This window comes from Dipteris shenzhenensis, chromosome 24, assembly GCF_047967505.1.
Source record: "Dipteris shenzhenensis isolate YYH24624 ecotype China chromosome 24, Dip_SZ_1.0, whole genome shotgun sequence".
Taxonomy (NCBI): domain Eukaryota; kingdom Viridiplantae; phylum Streptophyta; class Polypodiopsida; order Gleicheniales; family Dipteridaceae; genus Dipteris; species Dipteris shenzhenensis.
This window is the reverse complement of record NC_141619.1, coordinates 23,616,352-23,634,647: the sequence shown is the minus strand read 5'-3', so window position 1 is coordinate 23,634,647 and position 18,296 is coordinate 23,616,352. Positions and strand designations below refer to the sequence as shown.

Genomic DNA, 18,296 nt, shown 5'->3' with positions numbered 1-18,296 from the left:
GAGCAAGCAGGATTAATCTACCCAGTGGATTACTCCGATTGGGTCAGTGGAATTGTCATTGTACCCAAAAGAGAGACCGGCAAACTTAGAATATGTGTTGACTATCGGAGTTTGAATGCTGCAACACGACGTGATAGGTTCCCCCTTCCTTTCACAGATAGAGTGTTGGAGACAGTGGCAGGACATGCTTTATACTCATTCATGGATGGATATAGCGGGTACAACCAAGTTCGAGTGAAAGAACAGGATCAGCCCAAGACTACCTTTGTCACTCAATGGGGAACATACGCCTACCGAATGATGCCCTTTGGACTATGTAATGCCCCGGCAACCTTTCAACGACTTGTAACCAAACTCTTTCAAGAGAATATCGGCAAGTTTCTTGAGGTATTTCTAGATGACTTCTCTGTTTTTAATGGCAAATCGGCCTCCCATCTTGATCCGGCCATACAAAATGATCATCTACATAAGTTGAGATGGGTCTTTGATAAGTGCAGAGAAGTGCGCTTGTGTTTGAACCCTGACAAATGTTTCTTTCTCGCACTCCGAGGTGTTCTCCTTGGTCATATTGTTTCTGCTGAGGGCATGACCACAGATCCCGCAAAGGTAGAGGTGATCATCTCATTGCCCATTCCTCGTACACCCAAAGAGGTGAAGTCCTTCTTAGGGCATGTAGGATATTACCGAAGGTTCATACGTTTCTATGCCGACATTGCTATTGCACTGACAGAACTCCTACATCAAGACCGATCGTTTGTCTGGGCCACCCCACAACAACTAGCCTTTGATGATCTGAAGCATCGCCTCGTGAAGGCCCCCATCCTCAGGCAGCCCGATTGGGATGTAATTTTTCATGTCCATGTGGATGCTAGTGGGTGGGCAGTAGGTGCTATACTGGCTCAACCTAACCAGGATACTAAGATTGATTTGCCCATCTACTTCGCGAGTCGACAACTCAATGGAGCAGAACGCAATTACAGTACCACAGAAAGGGAGGGCCTCGGCATGGTTTATGCCATGACCAAGTATCGTCACTACCTCTTGGGCAACAAGTTTGTGATCATCACTGATCATCAAGCTCTTAAGTATTTATTGAATAAGCCTACTCTTGGTGGCCGGATAAGCAGATGGATTCTTCTTTTTCAAGAATTTGAATTCGACATTGTGGTGAGGGCTGGGAGACTGCATCAACCTGCAGACCACTTGTCCAGGTTACATTCCGGGGAACCAGCCAGTGGTATCACCGATGACTTACCCGATGCAGGCTTGTTCGGAATAACAGCACTACCTGATGAATGCCTATTTGCGGTGGACTGCTTCCCACCATGGTATGCCAACATAGTACACCTCTTGTCTACAGGTGGCTTTCCTCCAGGATTAACTCCAACAGAGAAACGCAAACGGATCCTTCAAGCTGCTCCTTTCAAGTTGATTGCAGGTCAATTGTACAAGCTTGGGAAGGATCAAATATTGAGACGGTGTGTGCTTCCGCACGAGACACAATCCATTCTTAAAGAGGCACATGCTGGCATAGGTGGAGGGCATATGGCCTCAGATGCTACTGCTCGTAAGATCATGCGAGCAGGGTTCTGGTGGCCCAAGCTCTTCCGCGACTGCCATGATCATGTGACCAGATGTGATTCATGTCAACGAGCGGGCCCCAAGCCTACAAGGCGTGAGTACCTCCCTCTCAAACCATTCACTCCGGTGCCTCCCTTCTATCGCTGGGGATTGGATTTCATTGGGCCCATCTCTCCTGCCACACGCCGAGGGAACAAATATGCTCTGCTTGCCACCGACTATGGAACCAAATGGGTCGAAGCCAAGGCAGTCAAAAACTGTACAGCCCAGGTAGTAGCCACATTTCTATATGACCAGATCATCTCTCGGTTTGGTTGTCCTGTTGAGTTGATAAGTGATAGAGGGTCTCACTTCCTAAATGACACCATTGCTGCACTAGTTCACCTGCTTCAAATAGTTCACAAATTTTCATCTCCCTATTACCCACGTGCCAATGGTCTAGCTGAGAGCTCAAATCGCACAATGTGCGGGATCGTGCATCGACTTTGCCTAAATTCTCTAGCCGATTGGGACGACGTACTCCCAGCTGCTTTATTCGCCTATCGAACGGCTTACAAGGCGAGTACTGGGTATTCACCCTTCGAGCTTGTCTATGGATTGGAGGCCGTTATGCCTTATGAATTTCATCTTGACACTCACAGGATTCTTCCAGACAAAAATGACAACCTTGAAGCCTGCACAATGGAACGCTTGTGGGATTTGGAAGCACTGGCAGAGCATCGACGTGAAGCAGTTTTCGCTCAAGAAGTTTGGCAGAAGCGACAAAAAGCTTGGCATGACCGGAACCTCAGAAAAAGGAATTTCAAAGTCGGAGATTTAGTACTTTTGTATTCCAGTAAGTTTCTCAAACACAAACCTAAGTTTGTGAGTGGTTGGACAGGTCCATTTCTCATTGCCAAGCTTATCCCAAGTGGCGGAGTCTACTTGGCCACTTTAGAAGGCAGACTTCTACCTGCCCCGGTGAATGGGTCACGCATCAAGAGGTACCATGATCAATGAGAAAGCACCCTCCTAGTCCTCCTCCTTCATGGTGACATCTTCTCCCTCTGAGTGAGGGTCATTTTCTCTTTCTACGAGGGTCCTCCTCTCTGCCCCTAGTGCCACTTTCTCTCTCTACATGGCTCCTCCTCTCTCCCCTTGGTGCCAATTTTTCTCTCTAAATGGGTCCTTCTCTTTCCACTCGAATGTCACTTTCTCTCTCTAAGTGAGCCCTCCATTTTTCACCCCGAGCCACTTTCTCTCTCTAAGTGTGACCACCTTTTTCCATCCCGTGCCAGTATCTCTCTCTAAATGACCACCCTTAAAATGCGGCCTCCCTTTTTCACTCTGTGTTACTTTCTCTCTCTAACTACGGCCTCCCCTTTTCATCCTGTTTTACAAACTCCTTCTCCTTCTACCTTCTCTCCAACTCCTACCTCTCTCTTACAAAACCCTTCTCTTTCCACCCTCTGTCCAACTCCCTACCTCTCTCTTACAAAACCCTTCTCTTTCCACCCTCTGTCCAACTCCCTACCTCTCTCTTACAAAAACCTTCTCTTTCCACCCTATGTCCAACTTCTACCTCTCTCTTACAAAAACCTTCTCTTTCCACCCTATGTCCAACTTCTACCTCTCTCTTACAAACACCTTCTCTTTCCACCCTCTGTCCAACTCCCTACCTCTCTCTTACAAACACCTTCTCTTTCCACCCTATGTCCAACTCCCTACCTCTCTCTTACAAAACCCTTCTCTTTCCACCCTCTGTCCAACTCCCTACCTCTCTCTTACAAAACCCTTCTCTTTCCACCCTCTGTCCAACTCCCTACCTCTCTCTTACAAAAACCTTCTCTTTCCACCCTATGTCCAACTTCTAGCTCTCTCTTACAAAAACCTTCTCTTTCCACCCTCTGTCCAACTTCTACCTCTCTCTTACAAAACTCTTCTCTTTCCACCCTCTGTCCAACTCCCTACCTCTCTCTTACAAAACCTTCTCTTTCCACCCTATGTCCAACTTCTACCTCTCTCTTACAAAACTCTTCTCTTTCCACCCTCTGTCCAAATTCTACCTCTCTCTTACAAAAACCTTCTCTTTCCACCCTCTGTCCAACTCCCTACCTCTCTCTTACAAACACCTTCTCTTTCCACCCTATGTCCAACTCCCTACCTCTCTCTTACAAAACCCTTCTCTTTCCACCCTCTGTCCAACTCCCTACCTCTCTCTTACAAAACCCTTCTCTTTCCACCCTCTGTCCAACTCCCTACCTCTCTCTTACAAAAACCTTCTCTTTCCACCCTATGTCCAACTTCTACCTCTCTCTTACAAACACCTTCTCTTTCCACCCTCTGTCCAACTCCCTACCTCTCTCTTACAAACACCTTCTCTTTCCACCCTATGTCCAACTCCCTACCTCTCTCTTACAAAACCCTTCTCTTTCCACCCTCTGTCCAACTCCCTACCTCTCTCTTACAAAAACCTTCTCTTTCCACCCTATGTCCAACTTCTACCTCTCTCTTACAAAAACCTTCTCTTTCCACCCTATGTCCAACTTCTACCTCTCTCTTACAAAACCCTTCTCTTTCCACCCTATGTCCAACTTCTACCTCTCTCTTACAAAAACCTTCTCTTTCCACCCTATGTCCAACTCTCCACCTCTCTCTTACAAACACCTTCTCTTTCCACCCTATGACCAAACCCCTACCTCCCTCTTACAAATACCTTCTCTTTCCACCTTTGTCACACTCATCTCCTTTTCTTCCATCTTCCATCATCCTATGCACGTCCAACCTATTTTTGGCACTTAGCTAAATGTGGCAGATATGCTAAATTTGGCAATAAGCTAAATTTGACGAATATGCTAAATTTAGTGGATATGCTATTTTTGGTGGATAAGGCTAAGTTTGGCGGATTTGCTTTCTGGCTTTCTCTCCCCTCCATTGGTTTCTCCACCCTTTACATACCACCCTCACAAGCGTGCTAGTTGGGTGGCCAACTATCCTCCTCCCAACTCTCCTCCCCTTGGCAACCAGCTCGCTCCCTCTCCACGCAGCTCCCTCTCTTCCCCTTCTCTCCCTCTACTACCCGCCACCCCGCCCCTCCTCACCACCCCTCCTCTCCCCTCCTGCGAAACAGCCCCCCCCCCTCTTCCTCTCCTCACCACCCCTCCCCTCCCCTCCTGCCTCCCCTCCTGCAAAACAACTCCCCCTCTCTTCCTCTCCTCACCACCCCTCCTCTCCCCTCCTGCGAAACAGGCCCCCTCTCTTCTTCTCCTCACCACCGCTTCTCTCTCCTCCTGCGACACAGCCCCCCCTCTCTTCCTCTCCTCACCACCCTGCTTCTCCCCCTCCTTCCTGCGCAGCACCTCCCTCCTCTCCCTCTACCTGCCCCCTCCCCTCCTGCGCAACAGCACCTCCCTCCTCTCCCTCTACCTGCCCCCTCCCCTCCTGCGCAACAGCCCCCCCCCTCCCTTCCTCTCCTCACCACCCTGCTTCTCCCCCTCCTTCCTGCGCAGCACCTCCCTCCTCTCCCTCTACCTGCCCCCTCCCCTCCTGCGCAACAGCACCTCCCTCCTCTCCCTCTACCTGCCCCCTCCCCTCCTGCGCAACAGCCCCCCCCTCCCTTCCTCTCCTCACCACCCTGCTTCTCCCCCTCCTTCCTGCGCAGCACCTCCCTCCTCTCCCTCTACCTGCCCCCTCCCCTCCTGCGCAACAGCCCCTCCCTCCTCTCCCTCTACCTGCCCCCTCCCCTCCTGCGCAACAGCCTCTCCCTCCTCTCCCTCTACCTGCCCCCTCCCCTCCTGCGCAACAGCCTCTTCCTCCTCTCCCTCTACCTGCCCCCTCCCCTCCTGCGCAACAGCCCCTCCCTCCTCTCCCTCTACCTGCCCCCTCCCCTCCTGCGCAACAGCCCCCCCTCTTCCTCTCCTCACCACCCTGCTTCTCCCCCTCCTTCCTGCGCAGCACCTCCGTCCTCTCCCTCTACCTGCCCCCTCCCCTCCTGCGCAACAACCCCTCCCTCCTCTCCCTCTACCTGCCCTCCCCCCCTCTCCTGCGCAACAGCCCCCTCCCTTTCTCCCTCTACCCGCCACCCTGCCCCCCCCCCCTCTTCTGCGCAGCCCCTCCCCCCCTCTCCCTCTACCTGCCTACGTCCCCCTCTCCTGCGCAGCTCTCCCCCCTTCTCCTCCCTACACCCTCTGCATCTCCCCCTCTCCCCTCCTAGCTCCAGCCCCCCTCCTTCCCCCTAGTCTACATCCGTCCTTTTACTCTCCCTCTCCACCGACACCCCTTCCTCACTCTTTTCCTCTCCATCGAAGCATGGGCCTGCACTGGTGGCTCTGCTACGGAATCCTCTCGTAGCAGATTCCGGGCTGAACCTCGACATCAACACCTCCTCCTCCCTCCTTGCCTCTCCAGACCTCGACATCGACACCCCCTCCGTACCCTTTTCCTCTCCATCCGACGCCATCGTTCATGCCTACCCGTGCCTCTCGCCACAAGTACAAACCCAGATTACCCCGCGATACTTTATTCGTTGACTTCCATCGGGCTCGAGCAGGCCACACGACAGGATCGGGACCATCTTCCATGGCATCACTTGGCAAACGCACCACTGATGACCTGGGTGCCGGGTCTACACCACAAAGCACTTCGAAACGACCTCGAGCAGTTGATTCACCTCCCTCCGACAGGATCACTATCATATCGGATGAGGAGCTATCCCCCTTTTCGAGTTCTTCTGATTCAGATCATGGAGGCTCTGACTATCTGCCCCCCACAGGTACAATCAAAACACCATCCAAGGCATCCAGTGGGCACAGTGGTCACAGTAACGGTGGCGGTGATTTGGCCCCACAAAGTACGGCTTGTGATCTTCCACCCCCAGCTTCATCCTCCTCGATCATTCGGGTGGTTTTCAAACCTTTCCTCGATCCCACACTCAAGCTGTCTAGTATCTTGTCACCTGATGAGATAGCCCGCATGTCTCTCGTGGAGTTTGATGATGTCACACTTCCCCAGGTGGACGTCCAAATGTGTACTGCGTTCATTCAGTCTTATGACTTTGCAACAGACACATTCGGATTCTTGAATTCCCGTCACATGTTCACTCCTAGTCTCGTATCCACATATCTCCGTCTTCCCACACTTCCCTTTTTGCCACCTCACACTGGCTCACCCACATTCCTGTCCTTCTTGTCTACCTGCAAAACTCATCGCAGAGGACATGAATGCAAGAAAGTTCTCGAGGGAAACAGCCGAGAGGCGCTTCTAGCGAGGTATTTGTTCACACACTTCTACTCTGCCCCAGGCCACTTCTTCATCACCAAGGCGATCCATTCTGCCTTAGACTCCATCCTCTCGGTCACTCCCTATGATTTCGCCTCACTCTTCTACTCTGCCTTTCGTAACACAGTTCGCAAGCGTCGGGGCACATATACCTGTACTTGTGGGCCCCACCTCACCTTCTTACTTCATCAATGGAAGGCCAACCCTCCGCCCATTGTCACAGGTCGCCTCCCTTCCATATCTCTCTCCCCTCCTGTCACCCCCTCTTCCACATCGTTCACTGTCACTTCCAGTGTTCCTTCCCTCGGGACTGCCTCTTCTCCTCTTTCGCTCAGGAGGACACCTCGGCGAGCGCCACCTCCGGAAGTCTGCACCGGAGCTTCTTCAGCATATTCTGTTACCGGTGCCACAGGGTTACCATCAGTGACATGTCTTGTATCTCCATCAGTCGTGCCCGTGCCAGGACTTGCCTCTCCATCAGTCACACTTGTCCAGGCTTCTCCAGCGATCTCCAGACTTTCCATGGGAGGGATTGCACCAGGTACACCTCCTGTTGTACCCGTGACGACGACTGTTGTACCCGGGACTTCCTCGACAGGTGTATTGTTACGCAGGACTGCAGCTGTTTCGTCTTCACCCCCTACCACTTTCACCGATGCAGTCATCACCACAGTTCAGGCGACCTCTGACCATGTTTTGGACCAGGTATTGGACCTGAATCTTAGCCTGGGACCCGCCGACTCCCACTCCCATGGGCTTTCTCAGGAGATGTCATCCCAGGGTGTACTTCACATTTCAGCCTCCCCAGGCAGAGACAGGACTAGAGACGGGAGTGGGAGCCCCTCTCGCGGAGATGCTCCATCGGCCACTTCAGCCTCAGAGGAGGTATTTGAGGGAGGGATTCTGCCCAAATCTGTGGATTGCCCACCCCTTCATGAAAATGATATGTTCACAGCTTACATAGCTGCTTCATCGGGCCCACCTCTTTCAAATATTTCCCTGGTGGAAAAACAGAATGAAGATTACAGCCAACTACTATCTGTCCTTCACAAAAAACGCTCACCAGTATGTGGGGAAGAGGAGGATCTCACTCAAATCTTCACCATTCCCTTGCAGGACTGCCTCGCACAGAACAAAAAGATCTCCAGGGCCCCGACATGTTTTGTGCACTTGGACAAATTGGCACCTACAGGAAACCTGTCAACCGAGGAAGAGGGAGCTCTTCCTGACATGTTTGAGGAATTGGGGGACGTCATTAATTTGGCGGACAGGGTGAATTACAGCGACAGGTATGCGTGGATGAAAAGGTCCCTGCACCTTGCTCAGCGTATCATGGATGACACCTTCACACAGCTTGGGACAGCGGTCTTCAATTCCACAGGTTATGCTCATAAGCTCCTCTCTCAACAGCAACATTTAAAGTTAGAATTCGAGAGAGCTCAGGCAGCCCAGCAGCGCGCCACTAGCGTAACACTTCGACAACAGGAGGAAAGGTGGCAGAAAGAGAAGGACTCAGCAATACATGAGCGTGACATCGCTTGGAATATTCAGAAGGCTGCCCTTGAGGATTGCCTCCATAATCACAGGCAGGAATGGGAAGCAGCAATGACATCTTTGCGCAGCCATCATGCTGCAGCCCTGGCAACTTTGCACAGCCAGCATGTCACCGAGGTGACCAGATTTCACCAGGAGATTACCAAGTTAAAAGAGTCTTTGTCTTCCTCTGAGATTGCCAAAGAAAAATCAGAATCCAGAGTGGCTGAATTGGAAAAGAAGCGTGCATCCATGGAGGAAGAATTCACAGCTCTTCGGATGCAGTTGGCCACCCTCCAGACTTCCCAGTCCACCTTGCAAGAGCAAAAGAATCATTACTACCGGCGATACCACCGATATAAAGACAAGTATGACAATCTGAGAAATGTGATGGACACGCTTGAGTGTGAGGAGGAAGCACCCCATCCACAGATACCTATGACTGAGCCAAAGCAAAGGGATGCGCAAAAAGAAACAGAGGCAAATACGAAGGCGGAAGAGGAGAAGGCAGAGGAACAGGCTGCAGCTTTACCACCCTCTGTAATCTCATAGAAGAGTTGATACATGGCTGCTGGTGTTTGGGTTTTTTTTTTGCACTGTTAGATTTTGCCAAGCTGTTTGGCCCTCACTGTAAATATCAGTGTTTTACCTCAAGTTGTACTCAGTTTTTTCTGCAATTTTCCATGCTGTCCCTTGTAATACAGCAATTTGTTTTTCACATCTCCACTTAATACAAATCTTGGATTACTCCCACGGCCAACCACATGGTCTGTACTCTGTCCTTTTCCCACTCCATCACCATATCCATGGTTTGAAAGTTCATCTTTATTTTTCTATGACGGATTCGTCCAACCTTTCTATTCACCGGGACGGTGAATGATAGTGGCGGGGGAAACTGTTACCTTATCACACGACCACCTGTCGACAGGCGTTGACCACATGACGACATCTGTTGACCACATGTTGACCATGTGTCAACACAAGTTAGCCACGCGATCACACGGGTTCATCAGGAGTACTGTCCGAGGCTGTCAACCATAGGTCGACACATGTTAACCACAGGTGAACACAGGTCAACCACAGGTCGACACAGGTCAACCAGGAGTACCGTGTCCAAGGTGATCTCATCAAGAGCTGCGCACATGGAGAGTGAGCTTAGCACATGGAGCAGTCAGGAGTATTTATATTACACAGTGGTTCAGTGATACAGTGGTGCGGTGAACCAGCTCACCTGCACATGGAGAATTTACACCATCGGGCTGGCGAGTCAGGGAGTCAGAAAGTCGCCGAAGCCATCAAGAGGTGCGGTGAACCAGCTCACCTGCACATGGAGAATTTACACCATCAGGCTAGCGAGTCAGGGAGTCAGGAAGTCGCCGAAGCCATCAAGAGAGCCAGCGGCGCAACGGCTATCCTCAACAGCTAAGGAGATAAGAGGATGACCAATGGGAAGAAAGAGGGGAATTCTCAGCGAAGAAGGGACCCTCCAAGGCGGGGGATGAGGATGAAGGAGAAGGGAGAGAGAAGAGGAGGCATTCGCATTGGGCATTCGGCATTCGAGAGGGGAGCGAAAGAGAGGAGAGTGAGGAGAGATAGAGGCTAGAGCTACGAGCTCGCCAAGGAGAGAATGTGGAGAGACTTGTGTGCACCTTTTGTCTACTATGGGGATAGACCTGTGTATTCTGCTGATTTGCGACTTGTGTATTCTTGTGACTTGCGACTTGTGACCTGGGGACACGTCCAGTGATATGTACATTGGCCAACTCGGTCACTTTCTCATCTCGCTTGTCTCTTCCGGATATGGGGATTGTTCACCAGTGTAGGATTTTCTTATTTTGCTTATGTTGTGGAGTTCACCGGTGATTGTCATTTAGCATAGTGCACTCGTACGTCATTGTCCACTGCAGTATAGCATACGACACTCGCACACTACTGCACGGTGCGCTCTGCACGATCCATTGCATTAGAGCATTGCAAAACTCATGCTTCTCACGCCAGTGGCCTTTGGCCTCTGGTAACACTTCCGGAAGGATAGGAACCCCTCCCCCCCCAAACAACAAATAATTTGAGATATCATTTGCTAGTTCAGATATGCCAGACATGCACTACCTTGTGATATCCAAGAATATGATTCACCAATCCAAGGGAGGTTCTTGTAACAACAAGGATTATGGGCAGGATCTTAACGAGTATCTCAAAGCTCAAGAAATCCAATGAAAATTTATCGAAACCATAAGGAATATAATTTAGCATGCGCATTTACCAAGGTACTTGTGAAGGTGCTCTTTAAGAAGAAGAAAATCTTACAAGATCCCGTTGCCCCTGTCATGTTATATGTCTCCAATATATTTTTGGATGAAGCTTCAAGGAGCTTGCTTAGTCCAAAATCAGCAACTTTTAAATGCCCCGCATTGTCCATCAACAAATTTCTGATTCAACGATAGATGAAGCGGATCATTTCTGATGATCTAAGAGACACAATGTAAGGTTCATAACAAAAACTGGACTTGATCAGCTATGCATAGGATCAATAAAAAACGAAAAGATGATAGGTTCTACTTTGGTGTTAAATCACGATGAACAAGGACTGGCTTATGTTGGTGGAGATAATTCATGCCTCTGCAATCACAAAACAAAAGCTATAATTCAGCCTGGCATATTATTATTCAATAAGTATTTCAATCAAAAGAGAAAACATTTAATAGCCATATGGGCTAGCATGCAGGGCCCTTCACGGGCAGCCTCTTCTAGAAGGACTATATTTCTTCGAGTTTGGAGGGGTTCTCCCTTTTCCTCGGAGGTTTCTACCGGATTGAGATGGCACTATCAGCCTCAATCCTTTCTTTTTGGCTCTTGAGCTTTTCGTGCATTGCATGATGTATCCCGTATGGAGCTTGCTCTAACGGTTTTTCTTTAATACTTAATAGAAGTCTCTTTTTGCCCAAAAAAAAAAAAAGAGAAAACATTTAATGAAAATACAAGATTGAAAATCTAATAGAGGATTAAAACAAGCTTTCATGCAGTAAAATTTACCTTTCACTCTTTATGATAAAAAAAGAAATAATTCATTCCAAGACATAAATAAATAAAAACAAAAAATGGACCTTAAGTAGAGGAGATAATATGAATGCATAAACATGATACGGGATAAATATGTATAAACAAAGAGCCTATGTTGTTCCCGAATTTGTTATTCTACATGCAAGTATAATGCATGCTGCCTTAAATACAAAGAGACGATAGTGACACTGAAAATGCTATGGCATAACTCGTGAACAACAATGCAGTTCTACAAACAGGAAATTTACCCAATGGAAATGCTTGCAAGATCGTTGGAGGAGCTCCCCGTCTGCAGCTGCCCGCCACCGCCTGTCGCCATCACCCAGCCCCCTTGGCAGCACTTCACTCCCTAGCTGCCTTGGCCGCGCAGGCCCCTTGGCAGCACTTCGCTCCTTAGCTGCCTTGGCCGCGCAGGCCCCTTGGCAGCGCCCAGATCAGGTCGCCCTGCGCCCTGCTGCCTCGGCCGCGCAGGCCCCTTGGCCCTGCGCCCTGCTGCCTCGGCTGCGCAGGCCTCTTGGCAGTGCCTAGCCCAGGTCGCCCTGCTGCCTTGGCCGCGCAGGCACCCTTGGCAGCGTCCTGCTCAGGTCGCCCCCCCCGCTTCAGCCTGAAATTCGCGCCCCCCCCTTCAGCCTGCTGTCCTGGCCTCGCCAGGCCGCCTCTCTCCCTTGCTGATTGCCCGCCCCTCCCTTGCTTCAGGTTGGGCAGTTTCAGGGCCCTCTCCGGGACTGTTCGACTCGTGTTCCGGGCTGTTTCCAGGCATTGGCGGAGCTGTCTGCTTCAGCACTGAGCGACCTGTTTGCATCCCACACAGGCTGAAGATCGGAGCATTCATTATACAGGTTTCTTTTGGGGGATTTACTTGTGGTTGGTTGCGAGTTCTTGGTGGGTATTTTCAGGAGAGGTAGCTGCGCAAGCTGAGACAATAAAGGACACTAATGCCACTCCCGTCGCCGAACCTGAGGAGATTAAAGTCACAGTTTCCTTTCCTCCCGACATTGTGCAGATGATTGAGGGAGTAGAGGAGGGTTTTCGTTCGACACACATCATTGGCTTTCTACCCGGTAGAGGCCAACAGTTACGTGATTGGGTGTACACCAGCATGGCCTCTTTTTTTCTTTTCTTTTTTCATGAAAAAGACTTCTATTAAGTAAGAACAAAAACCCGCGAGAGCAAGCTCAAAGCGGAATACATCATGAAATCATGAGGATAATAAAAAACCCCCTCAGAGTGAGGTGGAAAGAAACCAAGGCTGAGGCTGAAAGTGCCATCTCAACCCTGTAGTAGATTCAGAGAAGAAAGGAGAATCCTTCCATTCCCTGAAGAAAGAAGCCCTCCTAGCTGAGGCTGCACGGGAGTCCCCCTGCATACCCGTCCATACGGCCATCAGAGTGTGTACGATGTCTGTCCAGATACTAGCCAATGTGTGTGAGGGATGAACCTGAGTACCCTCCATAGCCTCTGTGCATCTGGATCTCCAGATATGCCAGGCTGCTATGCTCGCTATAATCTCCCAAGAAGTATCCACAGAGGCATGTACGGCTGTAAAAGGACGGTGTGTAACCACATCCAACGAGCAGAGCTCAACCCGATGATGTCGAACCGAAATGGCCCGGGAGTAGTCAAGTCCCTCATAGAAAACCTGAGGTCCTGTAAGAGAAAGCCAAGCCACCGAGCCCCAAGTCATAAAGAGTGGGGAATGGGCAAAGTGACTGAAGATCCTGGCTATCCCCATCCAAATCAATCTCGCCTGTCTGCAATCCCATAAGCAATGCTGAATAGACTCCGAAGCAGAAAGGCAACGAGGGCAAGTAGGGTCGGCTCCGAATCTGGACCTCCAAAGGTTCACTGCAATCCCTCCATGAATAGAAAGCCAAAAGAAGATAGTGATCTTTCTATTCCTGTGGGATTTCCAGAGCCTCCTCCAGAAGTACCTCTGCTGATCCGCAGTAATACCAAAAGTCTCCCAATGAGGAACTCTGGAGGGTCTCCAACCTCTACTACTGAGCTGAAATCTCCTGGCATTACTGACCGTGTAACGAAAGAAGGGGATGGTCTTCTCTCGATGCCCCGCGTCAATCCACTCCCACTCTCCGGGGTCCCACTGTAAATACCTGATGGGAACTCCTCCATAGAGCCAAAGTCTCCAAGACCCGGTGGAGAGTAACTGGGGGTCAGGGTCTAAGAACCACTATGAATCTGATCCCTGCATCAAAAGGCCTACGACCCTGATAGGCTGAAAAGCAGACTCAAGCAATATATCATCTGTAGATCTGAGCAATCTGCCACCATCCTGGACACTAAAAACCAAAGCATCCTCCTGTGCACCTCGGAAGGCTAAGACCTGAAGTGGAACCCCGCCTCTCGAGAAAGTACTTGCCCAAGTGGAGGTAGTGAGAGGCATATCATCTGTGTCTATCCAAGCCTCTGGAAGGGCTGACTCAATCTGCAAGATCCTCCCTGCACTCCCTCTGAGATGTCCTGTCAACCCTGACTTGGTTTCCTCTGGAAGCCTACGGAAGGCTTTCCAAGATCCCAAAGAAGAAGCAGGTCCCCTCTCCCACCTGGCCCACTGCATGTAGAGTGAGGCACCCAGTGGTCTGCCACGATCATCTAAAATACTGTCGTTCCACATGATGGGCTGCCTATCAATCTCTTCCCGGGAGGAAGGAGGAATCCTCCGAAGAGAGCTTCTGAAACTAGCCCAAGCTTTCAGAATGGCAACCATGAGAGGGGATGAAGGTGATCTGAGGTGTGCTGAGGTGAAAATCCATCTAACACTGCTCATCCAGTCTCCTCCTGAGGAAGGTGTGCACCTCTGTATGCTGCTGATAAGAAAGTCCTTCCACGGTTCCTGTCCTGGCATAAGTCCTCGCACCACTATCTTGCAAAGTAAGGCTCTGCACTGTAAATCTGGATCAATAATATTGAGACCCCCATCCTGTGTAGGGAGGATGAGGGTCTCCCAAGCCACTCTGGCTAAGGCATCTGCTGTGCCATCAAGCCCACTCCAGAGAAAGTTCCTGATCGGTCTTCTGAGCTGAATGATGCAGTCCCTAGAACGGCACCAACATGAACAAATAAACCAGGCCGTGGCCAAGAGGACCTGGTTGACCACCACAACTCTAGAGGCAAGATCCAGCTTGGCTGAGCTCCAAAAGAGAAGCTTCCTTCTGATGCTCTCCAACACGGGAGCAAACTGCTGCGTGGTAGAAATACCCAAGCCGACCTGGCAGCCCAAATACCTGATAGGCACACCCCTCTGAACCCAAGTGAACCCTATGTCAAGTCCCCAAACTGGAGTGTCCTCATCACTGATCCAAAAGCCATTGGATTTATGCCAACAATTTATCTGCGCCCCTGCCGCCAAGCAAAATAAATCCAATGCTGTCCTGAAAGAAGTCAATGTCTGTGGAGAGGCATCCAAATAAATCGCTGTGTCATCAGCCAACTCACTGTCAAGCAGCTCCTCTTCTCTTCTGATAGGAAGTCTCAGCCCAAAGATGTCAGCTTGAGATCTAACATAAATGCTCATAGCTTCGGCCACGAATAAAAAAAGGAAAGGAGCAAGGGGGCATCCCTGACGGACTGATCTCGAAATCTGAAATCTCTCACCCCTTACCCCACCAATAAGTACCTGGCTATGGGCTGATCTGTACAAAGAGGAAACACCTCTGATCCAAACATCAGTGAATCCAAAGCGTAGTAGGGTGCCCTCCAAAAAACTCCAATCTACTCTGTCATAAGCTTTTTCAAAATCCAACAGTAGAATGGCAAGATTCTGGCCATTCTGCACGGCCCACTCTGAAGCTTCCCAGAAAGAAAAAATGTTATCAAAAATACTTCTGCCATGCACAAATCCCGTCTGAGTGTCATGGATAAGATCAGGGAGAAGTGGCTGCAATCGGAGGCTGATAGCCTTGGCCAGAATCTTGTAACAAGTCCCCAGAAGTGTGATAGGCCTCCACTGGGACAATAAATTTCTGCTACCTCCTTTTGGGATAAGGTGGATGAGGCCCTCTGTAAGCGATTCAGGCATCTCGCCAGAGTCCCAAATGGCCTGCATGGCTGAAGTAATATAGTCTCCAATCATATCCCAAAATGCAATGAAAAAAGACGGAGTGAGGCCATCTAAACCTGGGCACTTGCCCTTGTGAAGGGCTGAAAGTGCAGTCCTGAACTCTGTGTTGGTGAAAGGTGCGTCAAGTAGAACATGCATATCCGGATTCACCAACACTGGGATACTCTGCCAAATAGCCTGTCTAGCATCCTCTATATCGTGTGTCTCAGGATCAGCAGTAAGGAGGGTGGCATAGAAATCTGAAGCTATGCGTAAGACGTCATTTGGCTCTGTCTGTAAAACCCCATGTGAGTCAATAAGCTGAGATGCACTCTCTCTACTATGTCTAGGGCCAAGAGTAGAGAAGAAGTGTTTATTGACTCTACCACCCATCTGAATCCAGAAGGACTCCCGTGCATGAAAGGCATACTCTGCTCTCTGATCAAGCAATAACTGCAAGTGAGCCCTCGCTGCAGCAAGGCGCTCCTGAATCCAAGCATCTGAAGGCCGTTTCTGCTCTTCCCTCTGCAAAGCTGCTAACTGCTGGCGAACATCAATCTCACGTCTGAGGATATCTCGTCTCCTGGTAGAAGCAACTGAGCAGTAAAAGTCGCTAATACCAGAGAGGGCAGCGGCTAAATGTGAAGGATGTGGCTGCCCTCCCTGGACATGAGCAAACCATACCCGTAGGGCTGCCTCTGTAAGGTCCTCCTCTGTGTAAAAGGCATCTGGGATCCTAATGCTAGCAGATCGGCCTCTCAAGTGAGGCTCTGAGATAGCCAGAACAACAGGGAAATGGTCTGAGGTGGAAACCCCTGCAGCAATGCATACCGATCCCCCTCTGTCTAGTGCCCAGTCATCTACATAAAATCTGTCAATGCGTGCATGAATAGGCATCTGTTGCCTCCTGTTCGACCAAGAGAACAGGAGGGACTGTGGCTGAATAAGAAAGGCATCATCACACCAAGTATCTCTGCCACAGAAATGGAAAAGGAAGGCATCCCAAGCTGCTCTCTCCAAAGAGTGAAGTCCGCCTTCTCTACCCCCTTTTTTGTCTGAAGGTAACTCGACCATGTTAAAGTCACCTCCAATCACCCAAGAATCCACAATGGGGGCCCAGGAGAGCAAAGTCTTCCACATAAGGACACGTTCCCCTCTAATGTTGGAGGCATATAGGTTGAGGAAGCCAACCTTACGCCCTCCAATCAAGAGAATAATCCACTGAGCTCTAGAGGGGATAATGACTCCGTGCCCAACAACTAAGGGGAGAACCGACTGCGAAACTGAAATAGAAGTGCCTCCCCTAGTGCCCAATGCAGGCGACCAAAAAGTATGTCCTGAAAGCAACTTGCCTGACTTGGCACAATCTCTATAATCCAGCTTGTGCTCTTGAATAAATAATATATCAATGGGACCCCCAGTAACACCTGGATGAAGCTGATCCCGGATCAGCTGTCTGCGGCGGCGATGTGGGACGCCACCTAGGCCCTGTATGTTCCAACTGATAATCCTCATCGACGGGAGGATGTAGAGTGGAACACCTTACCCGACCTAGTGGCGGAAACAAACCCCTCAACAGGGGAAGACCTCCTGGATGGAGGGAAGGAACCCAGTGGAGGAAAGTCAATAGGGGAAAGAATCCTGGCACCTGAAGAAGAAGCCCTGTCAATAGGAAATCCAACCACTGGCTCCCCAAAAGTAGCGGGCACAAACTCCTCCTCTGGGAAATCTGAACTCTCTGCCAAGGCTGAAAACGAGTTCCTGTGGAGCAATCCAGACACCGGAGTACGAAGGATCCCTTGTGAGGGAAGAGGATCAACAGTGTAAGCTATCCCCTTCCCCCTGTCCAAGGGAGGGAGTGAGGAAGGCTCTCTACCCGGTGTCTGCCCAGCCGCGGAAATCTCTCCGTCCTCAAGAGGAACATCTGGCAGTGCTGGATCTAAGGAAGAAGCTGCAACTGGGGAGGAGGTCGAAGCTTCAGCGTCTCGGACTGTGCAAGGTGAGACAGGAAGGACAGCTCGAGGTGAAGCAGAGTCTACTAAGGTACCCTCGTGAACTGAAGGAGGGACCTGCACACGTACTGGAACCCACTGTAAAGCGTCGCGTGTGTCTGAGGGAGGTGGGGGTCGAGGAGCAGGACCTGTACCACCCCCCTGATGAGGCCGAGGAATAGGTACTGGACCTGTACCACCACCTGACTGAGCAGGACCGCCACGTGAAGAATGAGGAGCAGGAGCTGGACCTGTACCACCCCTCTGTCGAGGTCGAGGGGCAAGTGCCGGGTCTAATCTCCCCCCCTGTCCCCCCTGTCGAAGCCCTGAGGCGGTAGCTGTACCAGAGGTCTTCTTAGGCCTTTTCTTCTTTCTGGGACAATCCCTGGCAAAGTGTCCCGAGGTCCTGCAAATCCTGCACTGGTCCTGCCTGCCTGAAATCTCCACTCTCTGGCGAAAAAAGGAACCATCCGGGCGCTGTATCATGACGTGGTCCATCTCGAGGTTAGGATCCTTGCAAAGGACCCTAACTCTAGAAACCCCATCAGCCTTGGTTGCCTCTGCTGCAGTCAATGGCAACCCAGGGAGGGGTGGGATCTCAGCAACTACGCCAAAATGCTCCCCAATAACAGAAAGAAGTCGATGGTAAACCTGGGGAAGCCCGGGGAACCTGATGAAGAGCGAGAAGAATTTCTTATCTGCCTCAACTGGGTCGAAACCAAGGTGAAAGGCTTCAAAGAAGATCTTCCTGTGTCCCAGGTGTAAAAGCTCGGCCTTGAGCACAGTGCTCGCAGCCTCTGGAGTGTCAAAAACAACCT

The 18,296-nt window shown here is 50.5% G+C and overlaps 1 protein-coding gene across 4 annotated transcripts in view; it reads right to left on the bottom strand.

Annotated features, from left to right (window-relative positions):
* Positions 1-18,296, bottom strand: part of LOC147886393 (serine/threonine-protein kinase VIK-like) — a 265,479-nt gene that overhangs the window by 96,187 nt on the left and 150,996 nt on the right. For all 4 annotated transcript variants that reach the window (XM_087395887.1, XM_087395889.1, XM_087395890.1 and 1 more), the window contains 2 exons: positions 10,930-10,989; positions 10,678-10,799 (listed from right to left, as the gene is read on the bottom strand). In XM_087395887.1, the coding sequence (XP_087252013.1) occupies positions 10,678-10,799; positions 10,930-10,989 (182 nt within the window). The remainder of the gene's footprint in view (positions 1-10,677; positions 10,800-10,929; positions 10,990-18,296) is intronic.